The 18,978-nt window shown below is 39.7% G+C and overlaps 1 protein-coding gene across 3 annotated transcripts in view; it reads right to left on the bottom strand.

Moving 5' to 3' along the window:
• TLL1 (tolloid like 1) overlaps positions 1-15,319 on the bottom strand; it is a 242,520-nt gene extending 227,201 nt beyond the window's left edge. For all 3 annotated transcript variants that reach the window (XM_017861965.1, XM_017861966.1, XM_017861968.1), the window contains exon 1: positions 14,490-15,319. In XM_017861965.1, the coding sequence (XP_017717454.1) occupies positions 14,490-14,658 (169 nt within the window). In that variant the 5' untranslated portion in view covers positions 14,659-15,319. The remainder of the gene's footprint in view (positions 1-14,489) is intronic.
• Positions 15,320-18,978: the final 3,659 nt, after the last annotated feature.

Raw genomic sequence — 18,978 nt, 5'->3', positions numbered from 1 at the left:
CCAAATTGTCTTCATCTCAGGAATGCAAGGTAGGTTAATATTAGTAAATTAATTATTCAAATTTATAATTTAAATGGTGAAATAAGGATAATTATATCATTTTTAGTAAACACAGAATTCCTAATTTGATAAAAAGTGCCTATGTTTAAAAAATACCAAATAGAATAATTGGTAAATAATTGAAAGCATTCCCTTTAAAATTAAGAACAGAGCAAACTAGCCCTCAGTCAGCACTTCTGTGCAACACTGGGATGCTGTCAGCACAGCAAAAAAATAATTAAATTAAATTAAAAACATAGGGACTATAACAGAAGAAATAAAATCACATGTTTATTTACAGATAATCTCATTACCTATATGAAGAATACATATATAAATTATTAAAACGTACAAGACTGTTAATGTTGGATAAAAAGTAAAAATATAAAAAATCAAACACATTTCTACACAATAGCAACAAATGGTCTTAACAACAATTTTAAAGCTACATTATATCATCAAAAAATAAAAATATATGAATAAATCTATATCAAAAGCATGTACAAATTACAGATAAAAGTATTAAATATTAAACAGTATTTAAGGAGGCCTAAACAAATACAGATATATACCACGTTAATGGATTAGAAGGTTCAGTATTATAAAAATAATTCCCTTTAAAATAACCCATACATTCAATGCCATGGCAATCAAAATGTAAATGTTGAGACTTGACAAGTTGATTTCAAAGTTAATATGGCATCACAAAGTCCAAATTTAACCAATATACGCCTGAACAACAACAACATGAGAGGACTTGTAATACCAAATAAAGGATATATGCAAGTCAAAGGGTTCTCAAAACCAAATTCAATTGCTTTACAAAACACAAACTTGTTTTTTTATCGTTTTATACTTTGTTCATCTGTATCACTGTCTATCCAGTCACTGAAGTATGAAACCATAAAGTCATCTTTGACTCTTCCTTTCTTTTCTTTTACTTTCTTGACCTTCATTCCAAGGCCATTCAGCTGGTCACTTGTCTCTTACCTCCAATCCCTCTTTTCTGTGGCTACTGACATGGTGCAAATGCAAGCACTCATCCAGTGCTTGCCTCTACTTCTACTATAATCTAACAAGCTTCCCTCCTCCCACTTTCTCATTACTTCTTCCACCAACTACACCAGCTCACTCTTTACCTCCTAATATCTCTTTACAACATATGACTATAATCAAGCCAATGATCTGCTTTAAATTTTCAGTAAGTTCACTTCTCACCGCCAACAGGATCAAGATCACAACCAGGGCTTTAAAGATCCTTTACACTATCTTCAGAATCATTTTTTGCCAAAGCATTAACCCTTACACATCCTTTGCTCTGTCCACATTAGATCATTTGCCACTTCCTATATTTTCATAAAATTGAAGAACTTTCACAACTTCAGCTTTTATCTTAGTTATTTGACTCTAAAGTTTTGCCCCATCTTTTCTCCAGGAAGAAAATTACAGGACTTCAAGATCCAGCTCAAATGTCACCTTCCCTGAGACGCATAATTAATACATTCCCTCCTCTGTGCTATCATAGAACAGTCAGCCCTCCATATCCGCAGATTCAACCAACTACAGATGGAAAATATTCCAAAATAAATAAATAAATGCAATGGTTAAAAAATATGAATTTTTAAAATACAGTATTATTATTCCCATAGCATTTATATTGTAGTAAGTGTTACATGGAATCTAGGGATGATTTCAAGTATATGAGAGGATTAAGTGGTTTATATTCAAATGCTATGCCATTTTATATATGGGACTAGAGCATTCTCAGATTTTTGCTATCTGCAGAGGTGCTGGAACTAATCCCCCATGAATACCAAGGAAGATTGTACTTTGTTTACTGTGTTTTTATATTGATAGTTAAAGTATTTGTTACTTTTTTCTAGTAGATTTTGAAATCCTTTTAGGAAGAGAACACATCTTATTTCTGTACCCCCCAAGCATATTCCTGAAACATACCATGTGCAAAATAGTGCTTGTATTAATTTCAGTCTGTGCAGCGTATCATGGATTACCAAGACCTCACACATGTAATCATTCCATGTTTCATAGACTAGGGATCATTATCCCCACATTACAAATGTGCGAACTTAAGCTCTGAAGCATTATGTAGGTAGACGAAGATAATATAATTAAACAAAACAGCCAACACTTGCACCTAGGTCTCCTACAGAATATCCAGCGCTCTTCTAATTCAATTACACTACCTAGATTCATGTTATCAATTTCTACTGGACTTCCTTGTTACTATTACAAAAGCCACAAAAGTGAAACTTGCTTTAGCGATGATTTGTTTGACAATTTAAACTCATCAAGAAAAAATACGTAAAATGAGTTAACAAGAATAGTGCCTTACTAGACACTTTAAGAAAAATAGAGGTTTGTGAAGCTGAATTTTACGAAAATAAATAACAATATCCAATTATGCCAAGTAGAAGTATATTTTCAAGGATATATTCAAGTAATTAATTAATATAAGGATATATCTGTTAACATGTCATGTACTTGGTAAAATGCTTTCAGTCAGAACAATTTTCCTGTGGTATTGTTGCCTATAGTTCTTGTTCTCTCCATTATGAACACTGACCTCAAACTCGACAGAATAGGCCTTCCCTCATCCCAATATACCAATCCATTTTTTCCTGCGAAAAAAATCCGACTGAACAACCTTCAATTCTGATGGTAATGTGACACTAACATGCTCTGATACACACGTAAGATACCTGCTATTCTCACATACCTTGATACTCTTTTAGTAGATTTTTTTTTTTTTTTTTCGGAAGTAATGAGGTAGGAAAAGGGAGGGAAATTTAGGCACAGATTGCTTTCGGGGCTAATTCTGGCAGACAAGTCATGAAATTGCATGGCCTACTTCAGGGCCTATGGTGGCTGCCATGATATGAACAAAACCGTCAGAAACCTGAGGGTTTATCAAGAGTGACCCCTGGAGAGATGTGAACAACTTCCCCTTCCTCTCGGTGTACAGCATTAAGCCCCCTGGCACTGCAACTTCTTGGTACCACTTGAGAGGAGCTCTTGCTTCCAATGTCAGAGACACCAGGATTCAGATTGCTTTAGGCCTTGAACAGCCCTAGAGACTTCCAAACCTCAGAGGCTGAGGCCCAGGAAAACCAAAGGATGTCCTGAGGGCAACACAAATACAGCTACAGAGCCAGTACTGGAATTTACATTTCTTGACTACCAGTCTAGTTTGTTTCCAGTTTTCATACCACTACGCAGATAAGATTATTTTTTAAAAAGCAAAACTTACATTTACTTTTCAAAACCACAGTACAACAGGAGAAATAAAAAGAGTAAACATTCACTTCATTCATTTTACTGTTTATTTTGGCTTCTACTGACCTATAAATGTAGAAAAAGTGAACCCGGTAACTTCAAATGTATTTAAGAATAAGGATATAGTGTGAAGAACAGAATTGTGCTCTGCCAAATAATGTGGGAGAACATGAGAAACAAGTTGACATTTATTTTATTTTATTTTATTTTATTTTATTTTATTTTATTATTATTTTTTTGAGACAGAGTCTCACTCTGTCACCATGACTGGAGTGCAGTGGTGCAATCTTGGTTCACTGCAACCTCCACCTCCCAGGTTAAAGCAATTCTCCTGCATCAGCCTCCAGAGTAGCTGGGATTACAGACACTCACCACTGCGCCTGGCTAAATTTTGTACTTTTAGCAGAGACGGGGTTTCATCATGTTGGCCAGGCTGGTCTCGAACTCTTGGCCTCAGGTGATCCACCTGCCTCGGCCTCCCAAAGAGTTGGGATTACAAGCATGAGCCATCGCACCCGGCCATAAATTGAAATTTTAAAATCAAGTTGTGTGATTTTAAAACCAAGCTGCTTACACAGACTACTTCCAAATATCTGCATAATTATTGGTTACACTCATACTAGTCTTCTGTCAAATAACAAAGCCTACAAAGTACTTACTTAAAAGTTGCAGTGCTCTCCACAAAGCATTATATTGATATTATATTAATCTTCATTTATCTTGAGTAAAGAAAATCTAGCAAAATGTGTAAGAATACATATTCAGATTATCATAATTTATAGCAGTATCTATTTTCTAATGCTAAATTAAAATAACTTTAGCATGCAATTGTGTTATTAATACATAAACAACTATTTATACATGAGTAATCATCCACCTGCAAATGGCAATGTGAAGACTATGCTAGGTGAGGCACACTTCTGTAAACCCCAAGGATAAATCTGTGTTTCCTTCATAAGAATGTTGAAAAACTGTTTAATGAATTAATGAATATTTGTAGTTTAGAGCCATGTGCTCAAACTTAGCTCTGTGTAAACATAGATTGTGAATATCTAAGCTCTTCAAATTGATCCAGATGGCAAACACAATCTGAACCAGAAATTACCAAAAGACTATATATACAGCCAAGATTCTATTCACACTTCAGTCAACGTGAATTGAAAATTGTCAATATATTTTGAGTGTATTAGGCATATGAGCAAATAGCCAAGAGAGCAACATCTGAAAAATCTTTCTATTGGTTGCCCCTGGTATCTTTTCAAACAAGGTCTACTTGGGGGATTTATCTTCTCAGTTGAAAAGTTCACAGGACTTGAGATATGAAAGTGTTTTTACGCATGGGAAGAAACAAAGACCTTTATCCCACAAATGGTTTCATAAAGATCATCTCTCCACAAATAAGTAGTTGTGATTAAAAATCCTACACATCTTACATATTTATACTACTGTGAATAAAATAATACAGTGTTTGTTATGTTCCAGAAAAAGTGATATGTACTTTACAGTTACTTAATTCTTATAACAACATCACGAGGATTATAATATCACCTTTATTTTATAGCTCAGTAAACAGAAATGTAATGGGGTTAAATAACTTGCCGAAGGCCACACATGGCTTTCCAATCTGCAAAAAAGTACCCATCTGTAAAATCCAATCTGCAAAAAAGTACCCATATAAAATCCAATCTGCAAAAAAGTACCCATATAAAAAAAGAAAGAAAATGAAAGGCAGGCCTCTGCAGCCCACTGAGTCCAGAGTTTGGATTCAAAATCTGATTCTATCACTGGGAGATATAAACCAAGTTACCTTAAAACACTCAGCTAAAAGTGCCATTCAATACAAGAATAAGATTTAATATAGGACACTCGTTTTTGAAACATACAGTTTTGTGTATGAAGCCCCATGCTATTTCTGAGTTCCATTGTATATGCCAGAGATCTGTTCTTACTACAACTATTTTCATTGTGGAATAAACTGGAAGTATATCCTATAATCAATATCTTCTTTCTGTGCGTTAACTTTTCGTCACTAGTTCATCTGTTCTTACTGTACTATTTGCACCCTTGAACATGTATCTTCTTTCTGTGTGTTAACTCTTGGTCACCAGTTCACCCAGCAAACTGCCCACAAATCTCTTTCCAAATAGAAACATACAGCAACTTTGAAGGCTGGGGCAGGCAGATCACCTGAGGTCGGGAGTTCGAGACCAGCCTGACCAATATGGAGAAACCCCGTCTCTACTGAAAATATGAACTAGCCGGGCTTGGCGGTGCCTGCCTGTAATCCCAGCTATTCGGGAGGCTGAGGCAGGAGAATCCCTTGAACCCGGGAGGCAGAGGTTGCAGTGAGCCGAGATCACACCACTGCACTCCAACCTGGGCAACAAGGGTAAAACCCATCTCAAACAAAAAAAAAAGAAAAAAGAAACATAAAGAAACACAGAGGCCCTGATTTAGGTCATTATTTCCTTTACCCATCCCAGCTACCAAAACCCAATTATTCTGACCCTGGTGACTGCCTGCCAGCTACACTGCATTCAGGTTTAGTTATATACTATTTCTTCTCTTGGGACTAAAGAATATACATACATAAAAGAAAATTTTCCCCTAGGTCTTAGGTAGAAAAGAAGGAGGCAAGGAAAAAATGAGAAGCCTGTTTTACCAGATTTTATTCTACCACTTGTTAGGAAACAAGTATAGGCAGGAATTCTTCATCCTAGAAAATATGATAATTTGCTAAATAATATGTTTTCTTCAAAAAAATTATAATACTCATATAGTAAATATTACATATGGTATACATTTTGAATTTGCCAGACTTCCTCCTCTTAGGAAACCAGGCCAGAGTTCCAAGAAGTTTATTTGATCCTATTATCTCTAAAAGTTTTCAAGCATTTGACCTTAGGCTTTTAGACAAGTTAGGATTGAATAAGGTGAAGTTATTTAAGTAACTTCACACAGTAGATTTGTTTTCTCAAAAGCATTCACACATCATTTACATACCTAGTGTACACTGTAAACCACTTTCCTGAATTTTTTTCAACTGCATTTGAAAGGATGTTCTTGCACTCTGTATGGGCTCATACTCACGAATTCAATGAATACTCAGCAAATTTAAAGTGTAAAACAACACATTACCACACAAAATGTCAGAGCCTGTGCCAGCAACAGGGCACTCATGACTGAATTCTACCCACATCCCACCCAGCCCCTGTCTTAATGGACATGGAAAGCCTGCTTTCACAATGCATATACTTGAGGCTACACACGGCACTGTCTCCCCTACACTATTCACCCTCAGACATGTCTCTAATCCTGTTAAAATTAGTCATTTGCATTTTTGTTTGTTTCATCCATAAATAGGTGTTTCATTCGTAACTTCTCATGCTAAGAGAACGCTCTCGAGAGGGAGGAGGCCCTGCACTACACTCCATGTGATTATAAAGTTCTGGTCTTACTCTGACAATACAGTACGTGGCTTATAAAAATGCAAGAACACTAAAAGCAAGATGCATTCTCAACAAAGAAATCACAATGGATGGATGTCCACCACCATGTAAATTGATAGTTTCACTACATTTGTGCTGGCTGCAGAGTCAAGTGTGAGAAATTTGAAAAAGGAATGTCATCAGAAATAGAGAAACTCGAGTTCAAGCCCTCATCACTTGTCCGTTTTCCTCATGTATCCAGAAGGAGTGATAATGTTAATTGATGGGAATATGGTGAAGACAAGAGACTAGATTTTTTAACGCAAAAATGTAAACTATGTTATTCTGACATGAGCCATGAAGATACTTCCTAGATATGCGAGGTGCTTGAGATAGGTGAGGACTCATTCCCTTCTTTAACATTCTCCATTTGGTGTTTCCGAATTATTCATGGTGTTCCTCCCTGGGATATTTGAAAGGTTTTAACTTCCATGTAATGAGGCATATACTTAATTATCTTTAATCTGAATATGAAAAACAAAATACCATAAGCCCCAACTGTTGGGTATTTGTGTTCTGAAAAGAATAGAGCAGAAGAACAAAGTTCCATCTTTTCTGAATGGTCAGTCAGCTGAGCTAATGCCAAGGTGGTTTCCAACACTTTACAATAAACTGAGATTATTCCAATAAACTCTTCAAATACACTCAGAGCCAAAGAAGATTGCTCAGAAGGCACTTACAGCAGCAACGGGTCCAGGAGCTACCAGAGGTGACTCTGTGGTACACAATCCATGTGCTGACAGTTTAACACAGATGAGAAATGTAAGGAATGAGGGAACTATTCCACCCTCTACCCCTCCAACTCTGCCTCACCCATCACACAAATTAAATGTCATCATTGGAAAGCTCAACAACGCAGAATATTTAAAATGCTGAGAGTAAATATATGGCTTTTATCTCCATCTCTGTAACAACTCCCCTGACTTGTAAAATGGTACAGTGTGTTAAAAACTGCTGAAGTCTTTTTTAAACACTGAGTTGAATGTTTCGAGTAGCATACCAATACATAAAACTAGATTTGACTTGGGAAAAAATAATATATTTAGAGCACTTCTGACCCATTTAATATACGGTTTCAATTTTTTAGAATTATCATTCAAGGAAGTTCTTTTAAAAAATATAGTGGATAGCAATTTTTTAAGCTTAAACTCTAAATGTAAGTTGCAGGAGAAGAGTTGAATAAGATAAACACCACCTTGCTTCACTTTCTGGATTTCAGTTAACACCTAATTTAGTAGACTTCTTAATACAAAATATGTAGTTGAGCTCTTTAGAATAGCTTGACAGGATTAGCACACATTCTATAAAGAGCTGACAAAACTAGCAGTCCATTAGCCAGTCCACAATATCTTCAAGTCCATTTGGATACTCCAAGATAGTCAGTATTCCATTTTTAGGGCTCACAATGGCAAGAATGAAATAAATAAGCAAGGGATTCCCTCCTCCTGCTTTCTGGAAAAGAACACAATCTATGTCATTCATTCCATAGCTTTGACGTTATATATATTTTTAAGTTTTCCTCCCCAAGTGTTAGTATTCAATAGATAACTAAAGACAAAAACCACTAAAGCCATATTGCTAAATCATTCTGCCATATCCAGGGTTGGGGAGAGGACTCTGCACTCCTCAATTTAGGAAGGATAAGTCCACAATTAATTCCAGATCCTGGAATATGAAAGAACTGTAAGAGGTTTCCAAACTCCCCTCATCCTGAAGATGAGGAAATCCTACATCCTCAGGAACCTTGCCAGACCCCTGAGTCCTGGCCTAAGTCTGAGCTCAAGATGCTGCAGGGGGGAGTTCTCACAGTTCAGGGGAGCAACATGGCTCCCCTACCCCCACCACTTCCCTAGACACCAGATGGTCTCAGCAGGATGTGCAATGCCTCAATTTAAATGGATTATTTGCCTCTGTCTTCTCTAAGCATTCTTAGAAAAGCTTAAGGAGGGTCCTAGTTTTACATACTTTAAGCAGATGGGTCTAAGGCACTATTAGAAAAAGTAATATTCTAAAATGAATGACGGTAAATTATCTGCATTTTATACTACCTACCTGAGTTCCAGAAGAATCGCTTTTCTATAAGCGATCACGTCAAGACCTCAATGATTGAAAGGTGTGAAGGATGATTAAGGTCACTAATAACCATAAGAAGGTTTGCAAAGAATATGGTTTTAACTATTGGCAAGTAAGTCTCAATTTCACATGAGAGAAAAATGCTAAGATGTTCAAAAATAGGATTCCTGCATACACAATAGAGGAAGACAATATGGTTTCTGAAGGAGGAACCATACAAGGCTTATACTAGGCTTTCATAGAAAAGGAAACTGTCAGTCGGGTGCTCATGCCTGTAATGCCAGCACATTGGGAGGTTGAGGCGGGTGAATCACTTGGTTCAGGAGTTCAAGACCAAGCTAGGCAACATGGCGAAACCACGCCTCTGCAAAAAAAATAAAATAAAATACAAACAATAAAATTAGCTGGGCATGGTGGCATGCACCTGTAGTCCCAGCTGCTACGGAGGCTGAGGTAAGAGGATTGCTTGAGCCTAGTAGGTCGAGGCTGTGAGCCAAGATCGTGCCACTGCACTCCAGCCTGGTGACAGAGTGAGATCCTGTCTCAGAAAAAAGAGGAAGAAGAAGAAGAAGAACAAGAAGAAGAAGGAGGAGAAGGAGGAGAAGGAGGAGGAGGAGGAGGAGGAGGAGGAGGAGAAAAAGGAAGCCATCATCAGGGTAAGAGGGAAAGCTGTGGAATTATATGTTAACTTTTCCTTCACCTTGATCTAAGGAGGCCTACATTGAGTCAAGTAGGGTTGACTGGGCACCTACTTGAATTAAGAATTCTATGCATTATTACACCAACTAGCTAAGAGAAGGGGTTCCACTTAGGTTTTGAATTTGTGAATGAAACTATCCAGAAGCAAAACATGGGAGGATCTCAGGAGACTGTGTAAACAAACAAAAAGGATGGAAAAGAAGAGCTTTGGACCTCACTCAGTCTGAGGGAATATATTTAAGAAAAAAAAAAATCTATCTTTTTCATACCTAATAACAGTAACTGCCACTGTGGACCAAATATGGATGTAGGCCCTCAAGACAAGGACTAAGGACTACTATTGACAAAAGAGGAGCAGAATTCAAATGTACAGAATATAATGCCTTATCCATCCCTTTTGCAAACACCGTATTTTGGCCACTTCTGAGTTGGTACCCAAGGCAAGAAGAGAAAAAAAAAAATCAAGATCTGAGGAATGAAAACTAAAACAGAAGAAACTGATTAGGTGAGGCAGCTCTATGAAACGCATTTGTAAATGAGTGTGCAGCAGTCTAGAGAGGCACCGACTAAGAAATAAATGTTTGGATATCTAAAACTGTGATGGAATAAAGATATGGAATAGGACATCCAATTCGAAAATGGCCAGTTCAGCTAGAAAGTACAACACTGAGGGCCAAAAGAATGAGGCAATGTTACCTAGAAATTATAAACTGAGGAAAATTATCACAAGGCCTAGCATACTAGGACACTGGAGCACCGACTATAAAGAAAAGCAAAAAGAGTTTTCTAAAATACCAAAAGCCTATTTCTATACATACAGGCTTGCAGATGCTCCTCTATAGGCAAATTTCAACTTGCAAGGCACTGACCTTGGATTAAATTCTTGGAGTTGTTTTTTTTTTGTTTGTTTGTTTGTTTTTCTTTTGTTTGTTTTCCCCAAGATTAGGAGTCATTTATTCAGGAGCTTCTAGGTAGAAAATCTTTTGTCAAGGTGTTCACAAATGTCTACAGAGAGTAAAGATACCATTCTGCATGCACATCTTACTCCACCAATTCTATACGCCTCTACCCAAGATTCAAAATACTAATTTCTTCCATTTCTCCTATTAGATACTCTATTTGCAGTTGCCTGAGCTTTCCTAATATTCCCGTAAATATAAAAAAAAGATGGAATGAAAGAAAGAAGACGGAGAAGAAGGGAAGGGAGAAAAAAGCAAGGAATGGAAGAGAGGGAAGAAGAGAAGGAGAGAAGAGAAGGAAGGGTATGTGCTAATACACAGTTACTTCATCAGGTATCTGCTTTTCCATGTAATCTGTACACATATGTGGCAGAAGATTAACTTAAAACTAAATTTGCCCGGGCTCTTCACAGATATTAATACTCAGATTAACACTTATTTCTATAGTACAACAATGAAACAGGACACCTCAGTCTCTGCTCTGGAATGAGCGCCTGCAGCATCAGCTTCCCAATGTCCCTTGGGACCCTTCTGACCTAGAGAGTAAGAGCAATGTGATTGCATATTCAGGTGATTGTGTGCTGCACTGATGAAAGACAGCCAGACATTCTTTTGAATTATCTGTATCTTTGTGTATATCTACTCATATAGAGAAATGAAGTACCTATATTTTGTCCTAATGGATTTGGCTATATAAATATATCCGCAGCTGTGCAGATATACTTACCTACTATCACTTATACCTATAATATCTTTCTGAGTAAAAATTCTATCAAATTAACACAAGGATTCCTTTCCATCCTATCGTTTCATGAACTTGAAATCAGAGTTCTGATAGGTAAACAAGTTGTATTCTATTTCACAAATGTGTTGAGGATAGGACAATTTTTAAAGTTGTAATTGAGAAACAAACCTCACTGGGTAACACACATTTGATCTTGTTTAGAAAAGAAGTTTGTAAATGGCAGTATCAACCAGTCTATAGATACCAAGAAGGTATTGAGAACTTATTATAATCCTAACAGTAGTAATCCATTCCTGTGATAAACACTAAAAAACAGTTATGATCTCTGTCCTCAAGGATTTGAGTTTCGAAAATCTGAAGCTATGTTCCTCACATCACCTATATCAGATATGCAAGTAATTGTATCTCTGTTAGTCTGGATTCCTGGTAAATCTGGACTAATTCCTATTATCTTCTCAATGAAAGCCCCCAAAAGGCCAACCAAGAATGTAGTGTAATTGTCAAGTACAGCCAGACTTTGCAGTCAGGAAACTTGGAATCGAGTTCTGAGTAATCCTAACAAAGACATGTAACCTCACTGGGCCTCTGTTTTCCTAATGTGTAAAATGGGAAGAGTAACAAAGTCTACCATATTGAGCTATTGTGAACACCAGCACTCAAAAGTGCTTTAAAACCATAAAGCCATGATTGTCATTGTGATATCAAGCCACTGTGTATTTTAAGGGATATGAAGACCCTGTTACAGAAGCTCAGAAAGGCCCCTTTATTTCATGGGCCATGCTCTCCAATCTGTTATTTGGAAAGGGCAGATCAAAGGTGCCCAAGTGTCTGGAAAGTACCTTCTCTTTTGCTTTTGCATGGTTTTCTTTCACAGACCTGTCCCCATCTTCCTTATCTCAGTAACCATTTTTTTTTTTTTTTGACTCTTGCTTGGGATTTCTATGTATTATTTCATTTTTTTCCTGTTATTGGAACTTCGATTTGACTTTCCCAGTGCTAGAAAGGAGGCACTAAAATTTTGCCCATCTTTAGACAAGACGGTACATTGAAGCCTAAATTCAAAAGTAGGGTGGTAATTTTAAAAGGGACTCATATTCTGCGCATACTTCTCAGCCCTCCACTTAGGCCATTCTTATTTCTCTCTCATTACACACACACATGCATGCGTGTGAACACACACACAGGTGTGTACTGGTATGCCTCTTCTCAAAAACAGAGAAGAAATAAGATTAGGGTAATAATCCATTCAACGTTGGTTTTGTTGTTGCTTTACTTTCAACAGCTTTATTCAAAAATAAACCAGCATCAAAGGGGAAACAAAAAGTAAATGCTATTAAAGTGTTTTTTTTTTTTTAACCTAGATGTTTATTTGCTAAGGAAACTAAACAGTAATGTCTGAAGTGTGTTTCAATACACATGGTGCAAATACTTATTTGCTTGAATCTTTCACACAACAGGGTATCAAAGTAGATGTTTTCCTACACAATCTGTTGAAATAATGTACTTCATCTCTACCCTACCACAAACAAGAAAATGCACAGTTTTCAGCAAGTTACAACATTATTCAAAAGAAATTTCTTAGAAAGAAGTACATTTAAGGAGTTGCAGAGAGCAGATTCTGAATGCCCAGCCACTGGTCACGCACCACAGCAATCAGCATCTCCTTGTCCAAACCATCCGGGGTGGCCCAAGAAACTTTCAGTGGGAAAATAGATACAGTTATTAAAAGTGACAGCAGGGAACTTATCAGCAAAACCGAATTAAATCAGAATTCTGAGTTCCAGCCTGACAGGCTCCTGCTAAGCTACTCTGAGTTTTGAATAAGTATCTGCACTTAAGGGTGCACCGAGAAAGACGTGATAATGTGAACAGAACACACATACCCTTTGTGTCAGAACAATGTGTCATCAAAGGTAAAAATTAACTAGGGAATTTCCAGCATTTTTCTTCATTGTGTACACCTCTCCTTCCTCCAGGCCCAAGAGAGGATGAATAATGCTTATCTAGTTATGGAAGGGAAGAAAACCCAGTCACAGAGCAACCCCGCACGGAATCTGGAGAACCCTGGGTATATTTGACTTTGTCCACTCCCTTCCTCTACGCTTCGCTAAAGCCCACACCTCTTGGGATGGAACCCAACGTGCCTTCTGCTTACAAATCGCTCCACTAGGTTAGCCCCAACCACCGTGCAACCTTTACGAAGTTATTCGTGCGTCCACACTGAGCGCGGTTCACCTCAGCCACAGCCCAATACAGCAAGGAACCAGGAGCTCACGGAACCCGGACAGGAGCCTCGGCCAGTGCTGGGCGCCCCCGGGCGTTGCGCTCACGTGGTAGCGGCCCCGGGCACGTGCGTCTCCGACCTTAGGCTGCGAGAGGGAAGCGCCGCCCAGCGCGCGAGAGAGGCTGGCAGCGGCGCCAGAGGCGTAGAAGGGAGGGGAAGGACCTGGGACATTCAGGGACCCTGCGAGGCGAGAAGCTGAGCTTCAGGCAGTGCTGGTCCGACTACATTTCCCTGGGGTGTTAGCAGGAAGGAAGACACAAGTTTGAATGGGGTAGCAACTTAAAAACATTTTTTTTTTTTTCAGTTTATTTTAAATGGGCAAATGCATCAGAATCCCGTCTAAAAGTGAGTTCTTCCGAGATTATCACAATCCCCTTCTAGCCTGGAACCCACACTTGAAATTCCTGGTAAAAGAGGGAGCCAAGGTGTCTGGAGGTAGCAATGCCATCCTCCTGTATCTTTTGGGGAACCCTGCCCACTCGGTCTCGAACGAGCGCTGGGAAACCGCGCCCTGGTGGGGGGCGGGGGGAAGAAGGCGGTGTCCCTTCCAGATGCAGAAAGCCCGCTGAGTGTTGGAATTTAAAACCTACAGCAGCCAGCTATATTTACGACTTGTTTCATTTCGCTGGGGGAGGAGAGAGGGATCAGAAACTCCAGGACGTTATTCCCAAACTGGGAGATGGGAGCTTGGCAGCGGATCCCGCTAGCATAGAACTCTCGTCAACTGGGGCCGCAGCGGCTGCCACTTGCGGGTGGGGAAGGGAAGAAAAAGGAGGGGGAGAGAAGGAGGGGCGGCGGAGGGGCTGACGCGGGAGGGAAGGAAACAGGTGAGCTCCCACCGCCACCCATCGGAAACCCAGCGCAGCGGCCCCCGGCGCGCCACCGTCCCAACCTGGAGAGCCACTTACCGGCTTTACACGGGTCCTTGTAATCTATAGTCTCTGTTTTATCTTCTTCGTTCCCATCAAAAGTGTAATCATAATCGAGGCCAGCGCAGACCCATAGCTCCCCGTAAAAAACAATCCCCGAGGCCACCAGCCACACGAGCATCCTCAGGGAAAGCTTTTCCAACCCCATCCTCCTCCCCCGGAGGAAAAGGAGGGGACGGGACCCGGAGGTTAGGCAGCCGCGGTCCGCGCTGATGTGCGGGGCTAGGGGCACCGGTGCTCTTCTCCCCACCGGGAGGCTCCTCGGCGGGACCGGGGTGCTCAGGTGTCCGGAGACATGTGGATGCCGCCGGGACAGTAGAGAGGGCAAGCACTGCCTGTTACCCCCAGTCGCAGGGAGAAGTTGGCTAGGGGCCCGCGGGTGGGCGGAGGGCAGGTAAGGAACTCGGCATTCGGAGGCGGGGAGGGCGCAGGCAAACTCGGCTCTGGCGGCGCTGGCGCTCGTAGCCTGCCAGATCGTTCTTCTGGCTGCCGAACTTCCCGCGGCCGCGGCTCGGCCAGCAGCGCCCCGCGGGTTCAGCTGCCACCAGTGCTCGGGCTCCCGCGCCGCGTCCCCGCTGCTGCCAGGACTCCGCCGCCAAGCGCGAGCCGCCGCCGCCTGAGCCCAAAGCCGCCGCCGCCTCTCCGAGAAGATGAATCCGGTCTGCACATCAGCACATCTGAATTGAAAGGGGAGACCGAGGAAGGGGGTGGGGGCCAGGCATTTCTACGCCGCGAGACCTTAAAAGCCTGCAGAAGCCAGCAAAGCAACTGACTGCAAGAGAGCAAAAGTGTGAGGATTTGGGGATGCACTGTTTGCCTTCCCCCCGCCAGCCTGTCTTTTTACCCTCTTCCTAACTTGAAAAAAAAATATTCGCACCATCTAACCCAATCACTTGCATCCTGCTTACTTATTCATACAATCAGGGTCAGGATCCGGGCCACAGCCTCCTCTCTTGACTTCTTTTGATAGCCTTAGACAAACAAACAGACAGGAGCGCGCTGACAATTCCATTTATATTTTACCAAAGATAAAAATGAATATATTATGTATCTGAGTCGGTAAACAACAATTAATAGATGATGTACGTGTCAGTTGAAAGTGCCAGACCGGGGGTGGAGCGAAGGATCGTGATAACTTAGCTGCAAATCCATATTTCCCCTCCCCCCAAATAAACAACGAGTGTGTATTTCTTTCCTTTGCTGCTGTTTAACCTTAGAGCAGGGCAGGAATGGAGGAAAAGTGTGCGAGTCTTCACGATTTTGGTAAGAAAATAAACAGACTACTGTAAAAGTCTCCTAACCAACAAAGTTTTGCTAAGAACTAAGATTCTCAGAACTGCAATTAAAAAAAAAAAAAATCCAAAATCGAGTTACAGATTGCAGCAGCAGGAAACGCTGAGACCTTGCCGATGGGCTGGCGCTGTGGCTCACGTGGGCGCAGGAAGGGAAGTTGGATGGAATACTCGGGAAGCAAATTTTCTGTGACAGTTCTGGCGCCCATGAGCAGAGTTGCTCAGTATCCTTCGGCTTCAGTAATGTTTTACTTCTTCAGAGGAGAGGGTGTAAAACCTGGCAGGAGGGTCAGCGAGGTAAACCACATGTCAGCCGAGCAGACTCAAGACAAACAGAGGTTGTGGGAAATTGGGGAGGAAAAAAATCAGAGGAAATCTCTGCAAAACCCCTGTTGTGAGCAATTCCGATGTTTCCCCACATCTGCAAGTAGTTTCCAAAATAGGTGAGATGATTTCTCCCCCAACAAGCTTCGAAGGCACTAGTGACTGGGAGCTTTCCTTTTCCAACTAAATCTTTAACTGCCACTTTAGCAAGGACTTGTGAAAAAAAAAAAAAAAAAAAAAAAACCTTACATCTTATTTGACTAGTGTTCCCCGTATCCAAGTTATCATCTAGAGGAATGTATGAAGGTACACACACACACACACACACAAACACACACACACCTTTGACGATAAAGTCATCTTTGGTTTGGAGATTTTACTAGGTTTTATGCATGTTTGTTAGAGAAAAGTAAGAAGCCAATCTTGAAAAAGTACCAACTATTTTCAACTTAAAGTATAGGAAGGCTAGGTGGAACTGAACTGACCAAATGTTCTTTACAAAAGTGGGTCTTTCTCAGAGGTCACTGCAATAATGGAGCTTCCCTTCCATAGATCTTAAACTCCTAATGCCCAGATTTTTTAAAGAACATGTTCAATAAGCAGGTAGAGCCGTTTGATTTTGAAATCTCTTGCTGAGTCATTCTCAAATTCTCTTACCCATCCAAAAAAAAAGTTTGCATAATTAATAATAGTGTTGCCCTAGTGCAGAGCTCAACAAGAATGAATCCTGCTTAGCCCATCTGAAAGCCCAGAGAATGCAAATGTCATCTGGAGGATTCCTGCTCTTGAGCTGCTGACAGTGTCCCCATTCCCTACCCCAAAACCTTAAAAACGTCCCTTGTTAATCTAAATGCCTGCAAACATCTCCTTAGACTACTTTATCATGTGTAAATTTGCAAGAGGTTTTACCTACAGTTTGCCTAAACATTGCTTACTTTGCAGGAATAAATATGTTTTATACATTTGTTCTGGGGGAAAAAAGTACGGTATAGGGACAATAGCCTCATTATGTATGATAGCACCTATTACTTTTTACATGTGTTTCATTACTTGGTTTTATAATTTTATAAATTTGTAGTCCAGAGAGTTAGAATGATTATCATAGTAGAACCTCAAGTCAAAATACAGGAATGTTTCTTTACAGCTAATATACTTGCAGAGAATACCTATATCACGATACCTAGGCTTAATCCCTGATTTATTTTTAATATTACATCTAACTCTAGGTTTGTAATAAGAAAATTCATTTTTTAAACTGATTTTGTCTCTGCAGTTGTTATGATTACAAACTAAAAATAGATTTTCCTTGTCTATGAAAGAAACATAAATTTGCAAGAATATGTATGTGAGCAAGAAGTTGATTGATTGCTCTGTCATAGTATAGCTGCAGACACATAGTAGGTGAATTCAGTCTCCTCAGGAAGACAAAAAGGAGAAATTGATTTCCTTAGTAAGCCATGTGCTAATGTTGCCCTGGCTTCTAGCTGGCAAGCGCTGTTGATCAACATTGCCACCTGCAACAGGACCCCATCACTCTCAGCGATAACAGGGAATGAAGCTGCCCAAGAGTGCTGCAAAACGCAAGCTCTATGCCAATTGGTATATCACATTGGAAATACCAATTAAAGTAAATTTCCCTAGTAGAAAATATCAATTAAGTATGTATACTTTCTAAGCTAGATTTGTGCAAAGCTAGATGTGATCATTTTGTGTTGTAAAACCAAGTAATACATGACTGAATATATTTCCCTTTTGTCCCTTGTGAAAAAAAAATAATTCAGACATATATGAAACAAAATGTGAGTTTTCCTCTTCCCTCTGGTCTCACTCCCTCCTCTGACCTAAAACCTGTTAACTTGTTAAGCAAATAGCATGTATATTGATTGCCTTCTCACAAACAGCAAATATTGGCAATTTCATACTACTTTAAACTTTTTGAAAGTCCTTCTTTGTGTTAATGCTGCTGTTATTCTGAATGAACCTATATGCAACTCAGTCAAATACTTTTAAGTGAAGAGATGATTCTTAGAGCCTTGATGGACTTCGACTTCCACAGTTTCCTTTTTAAATTTTGCACTATATGGTGTTTATATTGCATATATATATATATATATATATATATATATGTATAACATATGCATCACCACTGATGAATGCTCCCAACTCTTCAGAATTAGGATGACCCTATAGTAATCAAAATCTGCCTTTATTGCTATTTCCTAAAGAACAAATAGAATATCTGAGAAAGGATGAAAAAAGTAAGCAGACGGCCATATTTGCTTCATTCACAAAGGTGTGGAAGAAAGTTTCGTTAAGAAAAAGGCATAAACCTACCCTGGGGGATAAAGGGAGCTTTCCTTCTGCAATGGATTCCAGATCCTAATGTGAGTTGGGGCCCCTCAACTGAATCTCTGGTTATTCTTTAGTAGTTTACTGTACTAGTCTTTCTACCATGCCCTCACTGGCCCTCACTGTGGGGGACAGAGATGCCCTTTGTTTTTATGGCTTTTAGCTACTCCAGACCATTCAACTCTTATTTTCACCCCATTCTGATGTGACTCTCATATGGCTTTATTTCATGAGCTTTCCTTCAGTTCTACATGGCGTCTCCCAATTCTAGAGTTCAGTGTCCCAAAATGTGGTACTTAAACTGCTGAGAGTACGTACATGAAGTCATTTTAGGTAATGTAGTAATAAACTACGTATGGATGTGTATATATATCAGAAAAAAATAGTTACTAAATTTGCCATTGCGTATGTAATTCTTACAATCATGCTTAAGCTTAAAAACAAGGCACTTGCTTCGTGAAATTAAGCCAGTAATGAAGGTAGCAGGTGAAGGTTGACTAATG

The sequence above is a fragment of the Rhinopithecus bieti genome, unplaced genomic scaffold, assembly GCF_001698545.2.
Source record: "Rhinopithecus bieti isolate Rb0 unplaced genomic scaffold, ASM169854v2 scaffold_62788, whole genome shotgun sequence".
Lineage (NCBI taxonomy): Eukaryota > Metazoa > Chordata > Mammalia > Primates > Cercopithecidae > Rhinopithecus > Rhinopithecus bieti.
The sequence above is the reverse complement of the archived record's forward strand: the minus strand, read 5'-3'. Positions and strand labels throughout refer to the sequence as shown.